Raw genomic sequence first — 22,504 nt, forward strand, 5'->3', positions numbered from 1 at the left:
CTTGCCAAATCTCTTCTCAAGGCTTGTAATGCCTTCTAAAGTCTGGAAAACCTCACTCAGAAGATTTGTGTGGCCATAGAAAAGGGGTGTGGATAGAATAAGCATGAATAATAAGTCTGAGTCAACATGTGAAAATGCTTAGTAACAGATGGTAGTCAGTAAAGATAATCTCTGAACACACATTAGAAATGTAATCATTTTACTAACAAGGTATTTTATGGAGAGATTATGGATCTCCAGTTTCAGTTCAATTACAGGCAGGTGTGAGAATCCCAGTGATTGTTATGATAGCCTTTGCTTACCCTCTATGCACACGTATTATTTTTCTCTACAAGAGCAATATCTAGAAAGCAAGAACTTTCCCGAGGAAACATATATTTCCAGCCTGATTCCCACACCCCCTGCAACAAATACACACATACAGCATACAGCACACATACATAGTGAACTCTTCCTAAGTCGTATGTCTAGTTCTTTGAACACTTATGAAGAAAAATCATGCTCTCACACCACAAAGGTGTATACCACAGAAGACTTTAAGCTGCTGACAATTAAAGAAAAATGTCACATTTAAATATTCGGGAAAGCCGCACTCTGCAACTATCCTGCAACCTGATGGGCATTTTTCATTAAGAAAGTAATCTCATGAAAAAGTTACTTAATTTAATGGACAGTCTCTCTCTTTCTCTCTTTCTCTCTCACACGTACACACACACAAATACACACATAAATGTGAGCAGTGATGAAGCTGAAAATTAATCTAACAATTAGAACAGGAAGAAGAGATGGCAAAACTGCTTGTGCAAAGTGGCAAAAGGAGAGAATACAAATAATGTTCCGTCATTAGAGAAGGGAGTGTTCTGGGTGGAGGAGGGAAATACGCTGCTCATATCCTTGCAAAGACCATGATAAATTATTGACTTGTCCCAAAAATATTTGCTACAGTGAACTTAGACATATGCAACTCCTTCTATCAAGCTGTCTTCTCTGCCTCTTTCACTTAACCTGATTTCCTGCCATCAGATTTCCAGAGAATTTTATCATTGACTGTGGATGGAGTATAAATGTGTCACAGGAACATCAGTATTCCACAGTGAAATCTTGAGACTGATCACTTTGGGACTGCAGCTCACCCTTGGCCCTACCTCTCTACCACTGCAGCTACAGTTATCATTTTAATAACTAAGTCTGTCTCTCTGTGGTTAAAACAGAGATGAATAGTCCAGATCCCCTTCCAAACAAGGACTTGCCGCCGAGCCGCAGAGAGTGCGGTCAGCAGACAACCTCCAGCTGTCTGCTCCTTCAGTGCAGAGCTGCCTAACTCAAGGTGGTGCCCTTCCAGGGGAGCCCACATCTGGCTTATGTGAGTTGTTTATAGTTTGTGACATAAATAATGCTGATTTGAAAATTCTTGAAGTGTCTTTTGGGAAAACATAAGTACACCTTTCTCCTGCAGTTTCTGCTCAGAGTGAAATTGCTAGGTCATAGTGTCTGCATATTTGAAAGTGGTTATACAAATTTATACTCCTAGCAGCGTCTGAAAGTTCCAGTTGCTCCCCGTCTTCATCAACATTTAGTATTGGTTCAGTCTTTTTTATTTTACTCATCCTGGTAGGTTTGTTGTGATGTCTCACTGTCATTTTAATATGCATTTTCCTGATGACTGATGAAGTTGCGCCCCTTTCCATATGTTTATTTGGCAATTGGATATTCTCATTTGTCTTTTGCTGTTGGGTTATCTGCTTTTTCTTTTGATTTATAGAAGTTCTTTATATACTCTGGATATGAGTCCCTTGTCAGATATATGTATTGCAAATATCTACTCTTTAGCTTCCTTTTCACTCTTATTGGTGTATTATGATAAAGGCGGCTTAATTTTAACATACTCAAAATGATCTCTTTTGCGGGGAGTGGAGTATGGCTAATATTTATGTTTTAATCTTCGTTTAAAGAATCTTCGTTTACTCTTTGTTTAAATCTATGTTTAAGAATCTTTGCTTCCCCCGGTGTTGTGAACATATTCTCCTGTTTTCCTTTTGATGCTGTATTGTTTCACCTTTTGCAGTGAGATCTACAGTCCATCTAGCATTTATTCTTGTGTACAGTGTGAGGGTGTGAGGTAGAACTCAAGATTTATTTGGTTTTCATATGTATATGCAGTTGACCCAGTTTACTGAAAAGGTTATCCTTTTACCAGGGCTCTGCTTTGTCATAAACAGAGAACATGTTTGTGAGGGTCTGTATCTGGACATTCTGTTCTATTACATTGGTCTGTTTGTTTCAGTGGTATCTTTTAGATTTTATTTTCTGTTTATTCGTTGCTGTTATATAAAAATACATTTCTCTGTGTGTGTATATTTGTACACATCTCCAGCAAACTTGCTAAATTCACTTATTCTAACCATAAGCCTGTAGATTCTTTTGCATTTTCTGTGTATACAATTATATCATCTGCAAATAACATCAATCTCATTTCTTTCTTTACAAGCTTATCCCTTTTATTTCCTTTATCTTGCTTACAGTACCTAGTCTATGTTGGATATAAGTGGCATTAACAGGGGGGAAGCTTTCAATATTTCAATTTTACCATTAAGGATGATGTTAGCTTTATGACTTTCACAAATATCATAAGGTAGATTAAGGAACTCTCCTTTGGTTCCTAGTTTGCTGAGTTATTATTATGAATGGATGTTAAATTTTTTCAAGCGATTGTTTTTTTTTCCTTCATCTATTGAGATGACCATTTGACTTATCTCCTCTTTTTTTCTCTCTTGTTATGGTGGATTATAATGGTTGATTTTTTTTTTTACTCTCTCCATTTTATTGCTAAACAATCAATATATTTGTTAACAAGCAGTTGACTTTTATGCAATAACATGTATTGTTTGTATGTCAGACCATAAATGTTATCATTTACAATATAGCAAGGGAAAACCAAAACACAAATAAGTGAATTTTTGTTAGAACAAAATATATTAAATATATTCAATAAAAAAGCAAAGTGTTTCTTCCACAAAAAGAACTTTTACTCCCAAATGAGAAAGAAAATTGAAGCATGAAAAAAGCTGAGGAGGGAGAAGGAGGTAGGCTTAAAGCAGACACAGTTTGTCACTGGCTGTGAAAGTTTATGGTGCTGGTTTTTGTATGAACATATGTCTTCAGTTGTCTTTGTGTACTTGGCAGCAATTCCAACAAGTGGAAATGCTGGATTGTATGGTAAGTTTATTAACTTTTTGAGGAAATACCAAGTGTTTTCCACAGGGGCTATACCATTTTACATTCCTACAAGCAGAGGGTTTAGGATTCTAATTTCTCCACATCTTTGTTAAAACTTGTTAATTTCCTTTTCCTTTTCAAAAAAAATCACCTTCCTAGTGGATATAAAGTGGTATTTCATTGTGGTTTTAAAACTCTTCCCTGATGACTAATGATGTTGAGTATCTTTTCAAGTACTTGTTAACTATTTGTGTATCTTCCTTGGAAAAAATGTTTGTTTAAGTCTTTTGCTCATTTTTAAATTGGGTTGTCTTTCATCTTGCATTATAAGAATTGTTTATATATAATGGGTACTATCCCATTATCAATTATATGATTTGTAAATATTGCTTCCCCTTCTGTGGGTTACCTTTTCACTTTTTTGATGGTTACCTTTTCACTTTTTTGATGGTTCCCTTTGAGCCAAAGTTTTTAATTTCAGTGAAGTTCAACTTATCTGTGTTTTCTTTTGTTGCTTGTGCTTTTGATGTCATAATTAAGAAGTCCTTGTCTAATCCAAAGCCATGAAGACTTACACCCATTTTTCCTCCCAAGAGTTTTCTAGTTTCAGCTCTTATATTTAGGTCTTTGATTCATTTTGCGTTAATTTTTATAATTTATGTGAAGTACAGGTCCAAATTCATTGTTCTGAATATAGATAGCCAGTTGCCTCATGATTATTTGTTGGAAAGACTATTCTTTTCCCATTGAATGGTCTTGGCCCCCTCGTTGAAAATCAGTTGACCACAGATACGTGGGTTTATAACAGTATTACTCATAATAGCCAAAAGGTGGAAACAACACCAATGTCCATCAATTGATGAATGAATAAAGTAAAGATTGTATATCCATACAATGTGATATTATACAGACATGGAATAATATTCAGCTTTAAAAATAAAGGAAATCCTGACTTTTGTGACAACATGGATGAAGCTAGAAGACATTATGCTAAGTGAAGTAAACCAGACGCAGAAAGACAAACATTGTATGATCTCTGTTATAAGAGGAATCTGAAATAGTCAAATTCATAGAAGCATGTAGCAGAATGGTGGTTGCCAGGGGCTGGGGATAAGGGGAAATGGAGAGGGATGATCAAAGGATACAAAGTTTCCATTATGCAAGATGAATACATCCTGGAGATCTAATGTAGAGCAGTATGAATATGGCTTACAATACTGTATATAATGGTTGATTTTTGAGTATTAAACTAACCTTGCCTTTTGGAATAAATGCAACTTAATCATGTTATATTATCTTTTTGTATATTACTGGATTCTATTTCCTGGTATTTTGTTGAGGATTTTTATATCTATATTTACAAAAGATATTAATCTTTAATTTTCTTGTTTTTTAAGTGACTTTGTCAGGCTTTTTAGTGTAATGCTATGCAGTTCTTATAAAACAAGTTGGCAATTGCTCTCCCTTTTTTTCCTGTTCTCTGGTAGAATTCATATAAGGTTGCTGTTATTTCTTTCTTAAATGTTTGAGAAAATTCACTGATAAAGCCATGTAGGTGTGGCTATTTCTTTGTGAGAAAGTTTTTAATTATATATGTTTATCCTAAAATGTTTTAAATATATTTTTTCATTATACAGTTGATATATAAATACATTCTTATAAAAATTCAAATATTAAAGATAAAACTAAAGTCTCCTTTAACTAAACTAAAGTCTCCTTTAATTTAATGGGGCGATGGCCCCATTAAAATTTCTAGTTATGCTTTACTGCATTTCATTAGGGGAATGACATGATATGATATAGTGGTCTTTGCAGGTTTAGGCTCTACCACTGTGTGAGCTTGGGACGCCTACTTTAAAGTAGCTGCATCTCAATACCCTCGTAAAGTTTTTCAGAGAATTGTATGCGATGATGTACGAACAGTGCCGAGCATAGTGCCTGACACTTATGTAGCATCCCTGAATGTTAACATTGAAGTTGTTGTTATTAGACTTAGAAAGATCTCAAAATGGCTGTGAGGTACATAGGATCTCCTCCCCAGAGTGATCTTGAAAATCCCTAGAGAAAGTGAATTCAGAGCTGAAACAAAGGCCTGGTAAGAAAAAATGGGTTAGGCACCTTTAATGGAGGGAGCCCATAAAAGCCCTTGTAAATATTTTTATATTCATCAAAATAAAACTGCAAAAGCAGAACAATGAGTTAAGATTTCATCACTAATTATTCATAACAGAATTGAGGGAGGAACAGTAAGAATAGAGGAGAAAAGTGGGGTATATGGCAGAAGTTGCATTTTGTGATGGACAGCAATTCAAGGCACGTCAGAGCCTTGGGGCCCTGCACCTGCCCTTGGGGGAGAGGCAGGGCCCCTGCTGCCAGAGCCAGCTGTGCTCTGGCATGGACGTTTCCTGAGCCCAGGAGAAAACCATCCCAGTACACGTGAAGGTGCCTCCCTCAGCTTTTCTGTATCAAGAGTCCTTTGGGGAGATTAACCAAGATGGCGGAGTAGAAGGACGTGCTCTCACTCCCTCTTGCGAGAGCACCAGAATCACCACTGGCTGCTGGACAATCATTGACAGGAAGACCCTGGACTTCACCAAGGAGGATACCCCGCATCCAAGGACAGAGGAGAAGCCACAGTGAGACGGTAGGAGGGGCGCAATCAGAGTAAAATCAAATCCCATAACTGCTGGGTGGGTGACTCACAGACTGGCGAACACTTATACCACAGAATTCCACCCACTGGAGTGAAGGTTCTGAGCCCCACGTCAGGCTTCCCAACCTGGGGGTCCGGCAACGGGAGGAGGAATTCCTAGAGAATCAGACTTTGAAGCCTAGAGGGAATTGATTGCAGGACTTTGACAGGACTGGGGGAAACAGAGACCCCACTCTTGGAGGGCACACACAAAGTAATGTGTGCATCGGGACCCAGGGGAAGGAGCAGTGACCCTGGGGGAGACTGAACCGGACCTACCTGCTGGTGTTGGGGGGTCTCCTGCAGAGGCGAGTGGTGGCTCTGTTTCACCGTGGGGATAAGGACACTGGCAGCAGAGGCTCTGGGAAGTTCTCCTTGGCGTGAGCCCTCCCAGAGTCTGCCATTGACCCCACCAAAGAGCACCGGTAGGCTCCAGTGTTGGGTTGCCTCAGGCAAAACAACCAACAGGGAGGGAACCCAGCCCCACCCATCAACAGTCAAGTGGATTAAGGTTTTACTGAGCTCTGACCGCCACAGCAACAGGGAGGGAACCCAGCCCCACCCATCAACAGTCAAGTGGATTAAGGTTTTACTGAGCTCTGACCGCCACAGCAACAGTCAGCTCTACCCACCACCAGAGCCTCCCATCAAGCCTCTTAGATAGCCTCAACCACCAGAGGGCAGACAACAGAAGCAAGAAAAACTACGATCCTGCAGCCTGTGGACCAAAAACCACAGTTGCAGAAAGATAGAGAAGATGAAAAGGCAGAGGGCTATGCACCAGATGAAGGAACAAGAAAAAACCCCAGAAAAACAACTAAATGAAGTGGAGATAGGCAACCTTCCAGAAAAAGAATTCAGAATAATGATAGTGAAGATGATCCAGGACCTCGGAATAAGAATGGAGGCAAAGATTGAGAAGATGCAAGAAATGATTAACAAAGACCTAGAAGAATTAAAGAACAAACAAACAGAGATCACCAATACAATAACTGAAATGAAAACTACACTAGAAGGAATCAATAGCAGAATAACTGAGGCAGAAGAACGGATAAGTGACCTGGAAGACAGAATGGTGGAATTCACTGCTGCAGAACAGACTAAAGAAAAAAGAATGAAAAGAAATGAAGACAGCCTAAGAGACCTCTGGGACAACATTAAACGCAACAACATTCGCATTATAGGGGTCCCAGAAGGAGAAGAGAGAGAGAAAGGACCAGAGAAAATATTTGAAGAGATTATAGTCGAAAACTTCCCTAACATGGGAAAGGAAATAGCCACCCAAGTCCAGGAAGCGCAGAGAGTCCCATACAGAATAAACCCAAGGAGAAACACGCCGAGACACATAGTAATCAAAGTGGCAAAAATTAAAGACAAAGAAAAATTATTGAAAGCAGCAAGGGAAAAAACGACAAATAACATACAAGGGAACTCCCATAAGGTTAACAGCTGATTTCTCAGCAGAAACTCTGCAAGCCAGAAGGGAGTGGCATGATATACTTAAAGTGATGAAAGGGAAGAACCTACAACCAAGATTACTCTACCCGGCAAGGATCTCATTTAGATTTGATGGAGAAATCAAAAGCTTTGCAGACAAGCAAAAGCTAAGAGAATTCAGCACCACCAAACCAGCTCTACAACAAATGCTAAAGGAACTTCTCTAAGTGGGAAACACAAGAGAAGAAAAGGACCTACAAAGACAAACCCAAAACAATTAAGAAAATGGTCATAGGAACATACATATCGGTAATTACCTTAAACGTGAATGGATTAAATGCCCCAACCAAAAGACATAGACTGGCTGAATGGATACAAAAACAAGACCCATATATATGCTGTCTACAAGAGACCCACTTTAGACCTAGGGACACATACAGACTGAAAGTGAGGGGATGGAAAAAGATATTCCATGCAAATGGAAATCAAAAGAAAGCTGGAGTAGCTATACTCATATCAGATAAAATAGACTTTAAAATAAAGAATGTTACAAGAGACAAGGAAGGACACTACATAATGATCCAGGGATCAATCCAAGAAGAAGATATAACAATTATAAATATATATGCACCCAACATAGGAGCACCTCAATACATAAGGCAACTGCTAACAGCTATAAAAGAGGAAATCGACAGTAACACAATAATAGTGGGGGACTTTAACACCTCACTTACACCAATGGACAGATCATCCAAAATGAAAATAAATAAGGAAACAGAAGCTTTAAATGACACAATAGACCAGATAGATTTAATTGATATATATAGGACATTCCATCCAAAAACAGCAGATTACACGTTCTTCTCAAGTGCGCACGGAACATTCTCCAGGATAGATCACATCTTGGGTCACAAATCAAGCCTCAGTAAATTTAAGAAAATTGAAATCATATCAAGCATCTTTTCTGACCACAACGCTATGAGATTAGAAATGAATTACAGGGAAAAAAACGTAAAAAGGACAAACACATGGAGGCTAAACAATACGTTACTAAATAACCAAGAGATCACTGAAGAAATCAAAGAGGAAATCAAAAAATACCTAGAGACAAATGACAATGAAAACACGACGACCCAAAACCTATGGGATGCAGCAAAAGCGGTTCTAAGAGGGAAGTTTATAGCTATACAAGCCTACCTAAAGAAACAAGAAAAATCTCAAGTAAACAATCTAACCTTACACCTAAAGAAACTAGAGAAAGAAGAACAAACAAAACCCAAAGTTAGCAGAAGGAAAGAAATCATAAAGATCAGAGCAGAAATAAATGAAATAGAAACAAAGAAAACAATAGCAAAGATCAATAAAACTAAAAGTTGGTTCTTTGAGAAGATAAACAAAATTGATAAGCCATTAGCCAGACTCATCAAGAAAAAGAGGGAGAGGACTCAAATCAATAAAATCAGAAATGAAAAAGGAGAAGTTACAACAGACACCACAGAAATACAAAGCATCCTAAGAGACTACTACAAGCAACTTTATGCCAATAAAATGGACAACCTGGAAGAAATGGACAAATTCTTAGAAAGGTATAACCTTCCCAGACTGAATCAGGAAGAAACAGAAAATATGAACAGACCAATCACAAGTAATGAAATTGAAACTGTGATTAAAAATCTTCCAACAAACAAAAGTCCAGGACCAGATGGCTTCACAGGTGAATTCTATCAAACATTTAGAGAAGAGCTAACACCCATCCTTCTCAAACTCTTCCAAAAAATTGCAGAGGAAGGAACACTCCCAAACTCATTCTATGAGGCCACCATCACCCTGATACCAAAACCAGACAAAGACACTACAAAAAAGAAAATTACAGACCAATATCACTGATGAATATAGATGCAAAAATCCTCAACAAAATACTAGCAAACAGAATCCAGCAACACATTAAAAGGATCATACACCACGATCAAGTGGGATTTATCCCAGGGATGCAAGGATTCTTCAATATACGCAAATCAATCAATGTGATACACCATATTAACAAATTGAAGAATAAAAACCATATGATCATCTCAATAGATGCAGAAAAAGCTTTTGACAAAATTCAACACCCATTTCTGATAAAAACTCTCCAGAAAGTGGGCATAGAGGGAACCTACCTCAACATAATAAAGGCCATATATGACAAACCCACAGCAAACATCATTCTCAATGGTGAAAAACTGAAAGCATTTCCTCTAAGATCAGGAACGAGACAAGGATGTCCACTCTCACCACTATTATTCAACATAGTTCTGGAAGTCCTAGCCACGGCAATCAGAGAAGAAAAAGAAATAAAAGGAATACAAATTGGAAAAGAAGAAGTAAAACTGTCACTGTTTGCGGATGACATGATACTATACATAGAGAATCCTAAAACTGCCACCAGAAAACTGCTAGAGCTGATTAATGAATATGGTAAAGTTGCAGGATACAAAATTAATGCACAGAAATCTCTTGCATTCCTATACACTAATGATGAAAAATCTGAAAGAGAAATTATGGAAACACTCCCATTTACCATTGCAACAAAAAGAATAAAATACCTAGGAATAAACCTACCTAGGGAGACGAAAGACCTGTATGCAGAAAACTATAAGACACTGATGAAAGAAATTAAAGATGATACCAACAGATGGAGAGATATACCATGTTCTTGGATTGGAAGAATCAACATTGTGAAAATGAGTATACTACCCAAAGCAATCTACAGATTCAATGCAATCCCTATCAAATTACCAATGGCATTTTTTACGGAGCTAGAACAAATCATCTTAAAATTTGTATGGAGGCACAAAAGACCCCGAATAGCCAAAGCAGTCTTGAGGCAAAAAAATGGAGCTGGAGGAATCAGACTCCCTGACTTCAGACTATACTACAAAGCTACAGTAATCAAGACAGTATGGTACTGGCACAAAAACAGAAACATAGATCAATGGAACAAGATAGAAAGCCCAGAGATTAACCCACGCACCTATGGTCAACTAATCTATGACAAAGGAGGCAAAGATATACAATGGAGAAAAGACAGTCTCTTCAATAAGTGGTGCTGGGAAAACTGGACAGCTACATGTAAAGAATGAAATTAGAATACTCCCTAACACCATACACAAAAATAAACTCAAAATGGATTAGAGACCTAAATATAAGACTGGACACTATAAAACTCTTAGAGGAAAACATAGGAAGAACACTCTTTGACATAAATCACAGCAAGATCTTTTTTGATCCACCTCCTAGAGTAATGGAAATAAAAACAAAAATAAACAAATGGGACCTAATGAAACTTCAAAGCTTTTGCACAGCAAAGGAAACCATAAACAAGACGAAAAGACAACCCTCAGAATGGGAGAAAATATTTGCAAATGAATCAACGGACAAAGGATTAATCTCCAAAATATATAAACAGCTCATTCAGCTCAATATCAAAGAAACAAACACCCCAATCCAAAAATGGGCAGAAGACCTAAATAGACATTTCTCCAAAGAAGACATACAGATGGCCACGAAGCACATGAAAAGATGCTCAACATCACTAATTATTAGAGAAATGCAAATCAAAACTACAATGAGGTATCACCTCACTCCTGTTAGAATGGGCATCATCAGAAAATCTACAAACAACAAATGCTGGAGAGGGTGTGGAGAAAAGGGAACCCTCTTGCACTGTTGGTGGGAATGTAAATTGATACAGCCACTATGGAGAACAGTATGGAGGTTCCTTAAAAAACTAAAAATGGAATTACCATATGACCCAGCAATCCCACTACTGGGCATATACCCAGAGAAAACCGTAATTCAAAAAGACACATGCACCCGAATGTTCATTGCAGCACTATTTACAATAGCCAGGTCATGGAAGCAACCTAAATGCCCATCAACAGACGAATGGATAAAGAAGTTGTGGTACATATATACAATGGAATATTACTCAGCCATAAAAAGGAACGAAATTGAGTCATTTGTTGAGACATGGATGGATCTAGAGACTGTCATACAGAGTGAAGTAAGTCAGAAAGAGAAAAACAAATATCGTATATTAATGCATGTATGCGGAACCTAGAAAAATGGTACAGATGAGCCAGTTTGCAGGGCAGAAGTTGAGACACAAATGTAGAGAATGGTCATATGGACACCAAGGGGGGAAAACTGCGGTGAGGTGGGGATGGTGGTGTGCTGGATTGGGCAATTGGGATTGACATGTATACACTGATGTGTATGAAACTGATGCCTAATAAGAACCTGCAGTATAAAAAAACAAACAAAACAACTAATACTAAACTTTCATTGGGTTATTTGTATGGAAATATGTTAATATAAATGTTTCAGACATTACATGAAATTTCTAAAAATCTTATATTTGTATTTGTATGGAAATATGTATGGAAATATGTTAATATAAATGTTTCAGACATTACATGAAATTTCTAAAATCTTATATGTTCTGGTATAATGTTATAAGTAATAATCCTAGTTATTACTTTAAAATGTATATCTCAGAAATAACTAATTTTCTTGTCAACTGCATTATTATGAACTTTCATCAAATCTTTAACCGTGGTCATTTTTAAGTCTTTTGTCATTTACAGACAGTTCTGGGTGTACTCTGATGATTTTGCAAATATGTTCCTATAAAAGGGTTTCATCTTCAAGAAATTCATGGAAAAGACTCTGACAAGTACAGGTTTCTGGTAACTGACTGTACTGCTGAACTGAATGAATAAGCATTTTCAGAACTCTAATGAAAAACTGATGAACTCATAAAAGTGCTAACAAAAGATCAAGATGAAAAAAAAATTAATTACATGGGACTGAGTGAACTGATGAGGATGAGTATAATTTTTGTGACTTTCTGTCTGAATTTAAAAAAAAAAAAAAAATCCCACAAGGACTCAGAGGCAAAGAATATACAAATCAATTTTCACTGCAAAGTAAAGGAGCTGTTACAGTGGAGGATTACTGGACTGAATGTCAATATTATGACATAGTATGAGTGTGTTTCATGTTTGGTAATTGCAATCATTGTTGCTTATGTTGTGGTCATCCATGTACAATGCTTGGTGTCAGTCTATTTATGTCTTGTAAAAATAAAATACAGTGTGTGTGTGTGTGAATAAAAAAAAAAAAAAAAAAAAAAAAAAAAAAAGAGTCCTTTGGCACTCTGCCTCTCCACACGTAAAGAAGCTCAAACTTGGGTGAAAAAAAACTGAGAGTTTGACATTTCACAAGTTGTAAATTAGTGTAACTTATACACAGATAGAAGTTCCATTTGCCATGCTTAGCTCATGTTTCAGTCTGTCTTTCCCCTGCAGTTTCAGAGAGGCACTTTAAGCACCGAGCTGGAGATCCAGGCAAAGAAACAAAATGTCTCTGTGTCCGCAAAGGAAATTGTTGAGGTGCTGTTGTGTTGAAGGAAAACCCAGAGATCCGTATAGTCTTCCAGTCACCTTAACTTCTGCAACAAGATCTCATATGTTGTGATTTTACGGTATACTGTGAATCACCATCTGCAGAGATGTCATCACAATTCTCCAGTTTCTGAAAAAAGGGAGATATATAATTTGGTGCTAAAGAATTTGGAGCCAGGAGGGGAGTTATAGTTCAACAATACCTTTGCCATCTACCTCACAGGTGACAGAGAGAATTACACATGAGATTGTATATGAAAGGATTTTTAAAAATAGAAAGTCTAAAGAAATGATATTCTGTTTCATTATTAGTCTTCTCATTTCCATAGAGAGGAAATGTGCTAGATTAGGCGAAAAGCTCAACTTCAACAGAGATCAGAAATGATGCTTAATAGACATACGTAGAGCACTTCGGAATGGGTGACTAGTAACCTCCAGTGGCCCATGTGGTTTCACTTGATATGTAACAAAAAGAATTCTTGGTTTACCTTAGATACTCTTTGGTAGTTCATTTTATCACAAAGAAAAGCAGCATATAATATGTGGGAAAAGCACTGGTGTGGAGTGCTTTCCACTTCCCAGACATAAAACTTTGGAAAGGTCATTTAACCTATCTGATTCTTTTTTGTCCCTATAAATTATGTATATATAGTCAGTTTCTTGGTATCACAAACCACCCCCAAATCACAGTGGTTTACAATAAGAATAGCATGCATTTATTCTCACTCAAGATACACATCTGCCGAGGTGTGGCACAGCTGTGGCTCTATTCCAGCTATGCTCCATGTTTCATATTCTCAGACCTAAAGGATAAACCCCTCTGTGGGGCATGCCTATTATCATGGCTGAAAGAAAGGGCAAGAGAGCTGGTGGATACCTCTTACAGCTTCTGCACAGTCCTGGCATAGGCCGTGTCCATCATCATTCTACTGGCCAAAGAGAAGCACATGGCCAAGGCCAGCATCACTGGAGCAGTGAGGTGCAGTCCTCCCACAACCAGCCAGCAAGTCACATAACCCTCTTACAGGGAAGGATAGTGGTGAACAAGAAGGGATGAGAATATCTACTTAGTGCTCCAAACCTTTGTGAGTCTCAAGTAAGGAAAGATGTTTAAAAGTGCATTGTAACCCAATGGATTCTCTCTTGTTTAAGAATAGCTATTATTGTTTAACAGTTCCTTTTACTGTTATTTATTTGGAGGATCAAATCCTTACATATCATTAAAACCTATAGTCTCCATTCTTACCACAAACGTTTATAAAGTTTTTAACCATCTCAGTTGCAGTTTTTTAAAAGCTGTGTATTCATGTCTTTAAACTGTTACAAGTACAGTCATTTATGTTCTCTATTATAACTATATTAAACCCCTTTTGGAAACGTCTTGGGCACCCAGAAAGTTTTTGACATTTTTTCCCCTGATGATTAAGAGTGACAAAATTCTCTTATAGGAAATTTGGAAAATGTTGTTAGGATGAGGAAGAAATTAAAAACACCAGTATTCAAATCCCTGTGTTGATACACACATACAGATATACACAAATATTAATTTTTACTAAATTGGACAACTAATGAGTATACTCTTTGGCAGTGTTTTTCCACATTACTGTATGCTGTCAACATGCATTTTTTCTGACTATGAAATATTTTTGGGAACATGAATTTAACATTTCAATATACAATATTAATGTATTTAATATGCAATCATATAGAATTCTAAAATCCAGTAATAAAGCGATCACTTATGACACCACTACCCAACTTGAGAACTAGACCATTACAACATCCTGGAAGTTATCTACGTGCTGCTCTGCGGCTGCCCCTTCCCACCTATAGGTAGCCACTGTCCCCTGGTTTGTGTACTGTCATTAGCTGCTGCTGCCTCTTCTTCTTCGTGTTTTTGTTTGTGTGTGTGTGTGTTTTCACATATGTGTGTATCTCCAAATAGTGTGTATCCTTGAGTTTTGCTTTGAGCTTTGTAAAAACGGTATCATACCGCATTATTTTTAGGGGTGAAATGAACATTACAAAATTAGTTGAAATTGTCCTCTACTGTTAGATATTTAGAGAGTCTTCTGCTGTTTTACACAGAACTTATACATTGATCTTTGTGTGTATCCCCAATTATTTCCTTGGAAATAATTTATAGAGGTGAAATTGCTGGGTTAAAGGGTAAGAACACTTTTAAGGCTTCTATAAAAATAGCTGTACATCAGGAAATGTGTCCACTTAGAAGATTTTAATAAAACAAACATTCAGATTTGCCTGATGGGTAATTATAAATCATTACTAGCTTTCCACTTTAAAAGACAATAAGAATACACAGTGTTCCAGTGGCTTATCAAATTAAAAAGTCCAAAACCAAATTCCTCAATAATTCAGACTCCCTGAAATCTACTCTGTTCTTGTCACACTGTGATATTACTATCCTCTCAGTTCCTCAGACTGGAAACCTTACAAACATCTTCTCTCTACTGGCCCACCTCCACTTCAGCCACCCCTCACTTCCCCTTAGTCAGTAATCAAGTGCTGCTAATCTGTGTCTGCAATGTCCCTCGAATCCATCCCTTCCCTTCCATCCCCTGCTAATCTGTCAGGTGGACGGTGACACAACCTCCTAACTGGTCTGCTACCTGTCTTCAGTCTCTTGCCTTTCTAATCAGTCCCTCACTCTGTTACTTTCTCAAAACACAGACTTGTCTTTAAAACTGAAACCAAAAGTCATTGATAACTCTCCGTTATCTACAAGATGAAATCCACACTCCTTAATTAAAGCCCTTGATCTAATTCAACCTACCTCTCCAGCTTTGTTTCCTTGTAATTCACCTTCCACACTCCACACCAAGAACTTTTTGTGTTATCTTCTAGCCAGCCTGGGCTGCCTGTTCTCTATACACTTTCCTGTTTTTCTTTGTTCTTGTTACTCCCTCAGCCTAAAATACCCTTACTCTCCCCCTCCTTGCCAGTGTGTTGAAATGCTACTCATGCTTCAAGGTGCCACTGAAATGCCAGCTCCTCCGTGGAGCTTAACATCAATGTAAGTTATCATAGTTATACTTCTTAGATGAGTCAGGCATGTTTTCTTCTCTCAAAATACTTTGAATATCAAAACATGAAAAAAATATATTTTTTTACATTTGCTGGATAGAAAATAATGCTGGGTAGAAAAAGCAGAACACAAACTATTTTAAACACATCAATTACAGTAAATTTTAAAACTATATATATATAATGTATGTATAGATATATATACGTGTATGTTTATACATTTATATATGTATATATACACACATATACATATATATCTATTGACGGAGACAGAGACCGATAGGAATACTTGAGTTTGGTGTTTATTAAGCTTCTAAAATTCTTTTTGGAATCAGGCAGGATGAATACTTCTTTAAAAAATTAATATAATGATACTTGCTAGGTTCATTATCTTTCATAAAGATGCTTGCTTGGGCTTAAGCAGGTTTCCATTTTGAAGCTTAACCATATTAGGTCTAGTTGCAGGAGGCCAGCCAGTTGCTTCTCCTTCCTGTTGCAGTATTGACTGGCTGAGCTGGAGGGCCTGTTTCCTGGCCGCGTCTGTCTAGCCGTGGTCACAGGTGGTGAGCAGTGCCCTCAACTGTAAAATGAACGCCTTGCTCTAGACGACTGTTAGACGGATGAGTAGATGATCTTCAAGGTCCTTTCCACGCTCTGTGTTCTGAGATACTTTTCCGTTCATGAGACAGAAAAATGCTTAAGGACAAAGGAAAGTGCTGTTTGTTCTCTGCTCTAGCACTTTCTTTTTATTTATTTATTTATTTTTTACATATCTTAAAATGAATTTAATACTCATTTATAAAAAAGTGATGTAAAATAAATAGATCAATTCAGAGAAGGAAGAAATTGATATAAGTGAAATCAGAGGTAAATAAATAAAATGGCAAAATAATAAGAGCATATGGATAAAATAAAGCTAATTCTAATTTTTAACAAATTAATAAAATATATATTCATTACAAAACTAACCAAGAATAACATAGGATAAATTAAAATATACATATTCAGGAGGATAATGACTATGTAAGTATTATTAGATTGCAATGGATATTGAATAAATAATGAGTAAATAATTACAGTAATATGTCAAAAATATCCACATACAAATCACTTTTTAAAGAAAAATATTAATAAGTATCTGAATCAAAAGTGTAAATCATGGTAGCTCAAATTTTTGTTTTTTAAGGAACCTCCATACTATTCTCCACAGTGGCTATACCAATTTACATTCCCACCAGCAGTGTAGGAGGGTTCCTTTTTCTCCACACCCTCTCAGTATTTATTATTTGTAGATTTTTTGATGATGGCCATTCTGACCAGTGTGAGGTGATACCTCATTGTAGTTTTCATTTGCATTTCTCTAATAATTAGTACCGTTGAGTGCTCTAGCACTTTCACTGGTGTCAAGCGGCCAATTCCTCCTTTTATTAACTCTGAACTGCCAAGAGGTACTGCATGGGAATTAGTGCATTTGTCTTCTGATCCAGGTGCACCACCACCTCCGTGGCCTTGGGTGTGCCCCATTCTGTCGCTGGGCCTCTGCCTATCTCTGCAATGATGAAGGTCAGGCTAGATATTCTTTGAGGTTCTTTGCAGCTGTAATGTAATTTTATAATTGGTATGCGTGAAGTACCCAAGGATTTTTTTACCCTATGGTCACTGGCCCACGTTTCAAAGTTAAGAAGTCGGTAGAATGGGATTATTCACAAAATAGTTTTTCCTTCACAAAATAGTGTAGATAGCAAAGTGGAGCGTCAGGGCATGCAAGCAGATATGTGTGATTGAGGGATATCCTGGCTCCATCACTTACTCCAACTCACCTTAACATTTTTTCTCTTCTGATGAGTATTTCTCAAGTCTTAAAATTGTTACCTTTAGTAATGTAAACCAGAACATTTTGAGGAGCCCTTGTAGGAAATTAAAATGTTGGATTAGAGAGTTCACATATGCACACAGATTCAGAGCGGTCTAGCGGTAGTACAGTACATCTCAAATATATGAACTCTACCATTACAGACTTCCTTTCTTAAGAAAGAGATTCCAAAGTCTGAAGAAGCATCCCACTTCAATTTCAAGGGGCAAGCTAATATTTGATACATGTTACTTGATTCCAGAGTTGCTTCTGGCAAACATAATTGTTACCGTTTAAACAGGTATTTCTTTTCTAGCAATTAGAATTTTTTTCATTTTGATGGGTAGTCATAACTATTAACCACCAGCAGTGCAGGGATAATTTACATTCAAATTGTGAGACATCACTCTGTGAACACATAAAATAATTTAGATTTATTTAGAACCTTTTATCCTAAAGTGCTGTACACACATTTCTTTACAATCTGATTGCAAGCTATATATAGGACTCTCCCACCTGAAATAGGGCAGCAACCAAAGTAATTAAAATAAAGGATACAACTTCAAAAAAGTAGTGGAAAGAAGGAAATGTAATATTTTTTACTTGTTCCTATACGCTGTTATGCCTGTAGGATTGGAGAATCCATGTTGACCAAATGCACCAACACAAAAGTGGAATTGAATCTGCTCTAAAGGAGACCAAGGTATGTGAATTACTTCAGATGAGTACAGGAGTGCATTTTCTCATCTGTGTAATACCTATTAAGGGAGAACATGAAAGGAAGAAAGACCCAATCCCTGCCCTTGAGGAGTTTCCTGATTGAATGTACCATCTTATGTTTCAACAGCCCTAACACTTAAACCAACTAAAGAAAGGTAACTATATAAAAGCAATATGATATATACCTAGTATATTACATACTCTAGATATCTAGGTAGGCGTATTAGAATCATTTCATCATTCTTTCCTCTCTGAATCTCAGGGGATAACAGCACCAGGCCAGCAACGCCTAGAACCTACAGCTTCCCAGGCTTGCTGCCCTGCCAGAAATAGGGACTTTTGGAGAATACCACAAAGAAGCAACGCTGGAGTAAGAAGTTTTGGGTCCCAGACTAGAGCTAGAAGTTTAATGATCTACTTCTAACTGGAATATTCCAGTCATCTTTGAATTGTGCTATAGGAAAATCGTGTTATTCCCTTACCTACTTTGATGGTGAACTTTATATAAAGCACATTCCACTCACATATATTTTAGATTTGCGTAAGGACAAATAAGTTGACCTACACTACCAGGTGCTTTTTTATTTTAACATTCTGCAAAGTGTGACTAAAATAATTTTCATTACAGACTTTTTCGTTGCTGAAAATTTCAAACTATCTTCTTTTTCATTGGTGGTTGAGAATTTGTGAGATGAATTGAGGGAGATTTAACCCATTTAAAACTACTTTTGAAAAATATATTTGTGAATTCTCTGTCTACTAAAATTTCATAATATTTCTAGGGATTTTTGGACAAACTTCATAATGAAATTAGCAGGACTCTGGAGAAGATTGGCAGCCGAGAAAAGTACATCAACAATCAGCTTCAGCACTTGATTCAGGAATATCGTGCAGCTCAAGCCCAGCTGAGTGAGGTAACTGAGGAATGATATCCAGGGTTCATTCCAATTAATGACCCTAATCCCTAAACTTGACACAGCACTTTTTTTTTTTTTAAGTTTTTGGCCTCACCCCACTGCATGTGGGATCTGATTTCCCCAACCAGGGATTGAACCCACGCCTCCTGCACTGGAAGGCAGAATCTTAATCACTGGACCTCCAGGGAAGTCCCGACACAGGACCTCTCATTTGAGAATCATGAAATACTTTTCACAAACAGCAGCACATTGATTCTCTGCCCACTTTAGGAAGCAAATACAACTTGTCATCTCCATTTTACATGTGATAGAAATTATCTCCTAGAAGTCTTTAAATATATTTCTTCATTTGATTTAAGTAAAAGAAGTCATATTGCTGAGAAACATGGCTTAGAACAGGAACAGAGTGTCAGGACACCTGGTTTTGTTTCTAAGTCTGCTGTTAATTTACTGTCTGAGTAGGAGGAAGTGGAATAGTGTGCATTTACATGTGTCAGGGGGAAAAGACATCCTTGCCATTGTGGCTTACAAACCACAATAATAAGTAATATGAAAGCAAGACACGTTCGAAGACAACCAGTTTAATTAATTAAATGAGCAAATTTTTTAATCTTTTCAAAGTTTTAGAAATTCAACCAAAATAAAATAAAACCTTCAGCCTTTCAGAGCAACAGTGCTTTTGTTCCAACAGTAGGGATCTAAAGGCTTTCCTTTGTGACTTTGCCCCCCTTTCCTGATGTTGAGGAAGACTATTAATGTCTTCCTCAACAACTGCAAATGTCAGTTGAAGGCATATTTTTTTCTTTCAGCAGACAAGGTTAGAAGGAGAAAAAAATGGAAATAAACCTGAGATACTTCCATACTTTCAGAAGTTCTCAAAAACCAAGCAGAAAGTAACCTTCACTGTTTTATTATTTGTTTAATTAGTTATTCACACATATACACGTCTATTTGCAAATGTTTTTACTTTTAAAATGCTATAAAAAGTCTCTGATTAAATCCACCCTGTATCTCTCAAACAATGATATTAAATAATTGATTAAGTTCATTCCCAAGAACATATTCCATATTGTCATACTGCTTGTTAATCCTTATTAATTACGGATTCTGATGCTCTATTATGATTGATTTTTTAGAACATGTTTTCTCTGCATAGCACGCAGATTAGATCGACCATGAGCCATTGTCTAAACTGTTTAGGAACGGCTGAGGACAGTTTTTATTGTGAACCGTGCCCCTGTGAGTTACACAATTATTATATGAAGGTTAAGGTAGTTCATCGTTGTATAGTGCTTTTGTTAAATACATGGTGCCTATGAGGGACATAAAATAGCTACCGTTAAAATGTCACTTTTCACAATAGTATTCACAAACAAGGAGGGGCGTTGTCATAAAATGGTATGCAGGAATTACAAACACAAAGAGGTCATATTTAGTCATCTGCTTCTGTTTTGAACTTGCCATTAAACACATGTTTTCTCCCTCAGGCAAGGGAGCGTTACCAGCAGGGAAACGGCGGAGTAACTGAAAGGACCAGACTCCTGTCCGAGGTACATACTGTGTGCTCCAGCCAGATTCTCACCTGTCAGCGGGTGTACATGGTTCAGAGCCATGGATGGTTAATCTGACTATGGCCGTGGGTTGTTTTACTCTAGTGATTGCCTCCTGTGGCTCTTAAATCCTTTCCTTTAGGAGAAAATCCCTAAATTGTCTTATCAGTGAATCAATTACCTATTTATATACTACTTGTTTCCACAAAATGCTGAAGGTTGTTTTACTAATGTAACATAACACATGCTGATAATATTAGCACATTTTAATCTTCCTTAATCTTTTTTAAAACATAATAATTGTAGTTAATATATAGAAGAGTAGTAAAGCATTGACTTAAATGTCTTATAATAAATTTTAATGTTAGTCTTTAAGATATAAGATTTTGTTTTTAGTGATCGTTGTTGGTAACTTGTGTGTGATCCTGCGTATTTCCTCTGTCCACAAATGGGAGTGGGCTTGTAACCCTTCCCTTCTAAAAACTTACGGAATATTTACATATAGTGTATTTATTTTCATCATCTTGCAGGAGATGTAAGACCTAACATATAACATACTACATGAATTATATTAGTAATACATACATATTATATATTAGGTCTTACCTATGTATATTTATATATGTATATTAATAATATATACTCCCATTTTTCACTGACGAGCTGAGAGGAAAAAAAGCCTTACAACAAGGTCAGTAGCCAATATGGGACTAAAGTCCAAGATTATCTTTGGATACAATCAAGTATAATTGTCACAAACTTTTCTGTATAATAGAATTAAGCTTCTTTTATGGAGATTATTTGAGGAGTAAATAGTTATTTTAAAATACTAAAAATATAACTTTAGAAATATTTAGACTCTAACCCTGTGGTGCTTCTAGGCAGATAAAACATTATACAGAAGTGCTCACTTATGTTAGGTAAATTAACACTTGAAGGGAGTCCAGGGAACCATTTAGTTCTTTTGGAGTATGTAGTTATCCCCAGTTGTAACATTTCAGGTGCCTGAAAAAAAGTTAATTTGCTTTTACTTGGATGAGCACTTTATTCCCAAGGAAGTTTTTACTCACCAGCATGATAAAAATAAAGGCTACTAAGTTACAATAAATATGGTTTCGTTCTAGATCATATCAAAATTTTTCAATTTTTAAAAGATGATATTTTCTACCTATATTTATGCTAGTTTGGAATTTTATAGAGGCTATAGTAGTACAATTTTGAGTATGATATAGAGTACAGATTAGAGCCAATATCACAGCACAGTGTGCCTCTTGGAGTTCATGGTTTGGATAAAGCAGTTAGAATATTTTTATATATAGCCATATGGTGTAAATGTTATTTTTAGTGTCCTATAGAGGGAAAGGTGGCATATTCTCTTATAAAACTGTAATATTAAGAAAGATACGTAGTAAACTTCTAGAAATTTAAAATCTTTTTAGGATGTTTGTGCTGTTTTAATGAATAACTGATCATTAGAGACTGGCATGGTAGATGCTAAGAGATAACTGCAAAGCTTGAGTGCCTGATGCCTAAAAAAACAACTTAGATCGTTTTTATCTATCATGTTACCCAACCTGAGGACAGTCAATTAAAAAAATAATTTGGTGAAGTTTAACAATAGGAGCACT

The 22,504-nt window shown here is 36.7% G+C and overlaps 1 protein-coding gene across 2 annotated transcripts in view; it reads left to right on the forward strand.

Annotated features, from left to right (window-relative positions):
- IFT57 (intraflagellar transport 57) overlaps positions 1–22,504 on the forward strand; it is a 66,492-nt gene that overhangs the window by 41,907 nt on the left and 2,081 nt on the right. The window contains exons 7-9 of one of the 2 annotated variants that reach the window (XM_036851060.1): positions 18,321–18,392; positions 19,192–19,323; positions 20,814–20,876. In XM_036851060.1, the coding sequence (XP_036706955.1) occupies positions 18,321–18,392; positions 19,192–19,323; positions 20,814–20,876 (267 nt within the window). The remainder of the gene's footprint in view (positions 1–18,320; positions 18,393–19,191; positions 19,324–20,813; positions 20,877–22,504) is intronic. The other variant, XM_036851062.1, reaches the window with a different exon arrangement.

Source organism: Balaenoptera musculus, chromosome 4 (genome assembly GCF_009873245.2).
Source record: "Balaenoptera musculus isolate JJ_BM4_2016_0621 chromosome 4, mBalMus1.pri.v3, whole genome shotgun sequence".
Lineage (NCBI taxonomy): Eukaryota > Metazoa > Chordata > Mammalia > Artiodactyla > Balaenopteridae > Balaenoptera > Balaenoptera musculus.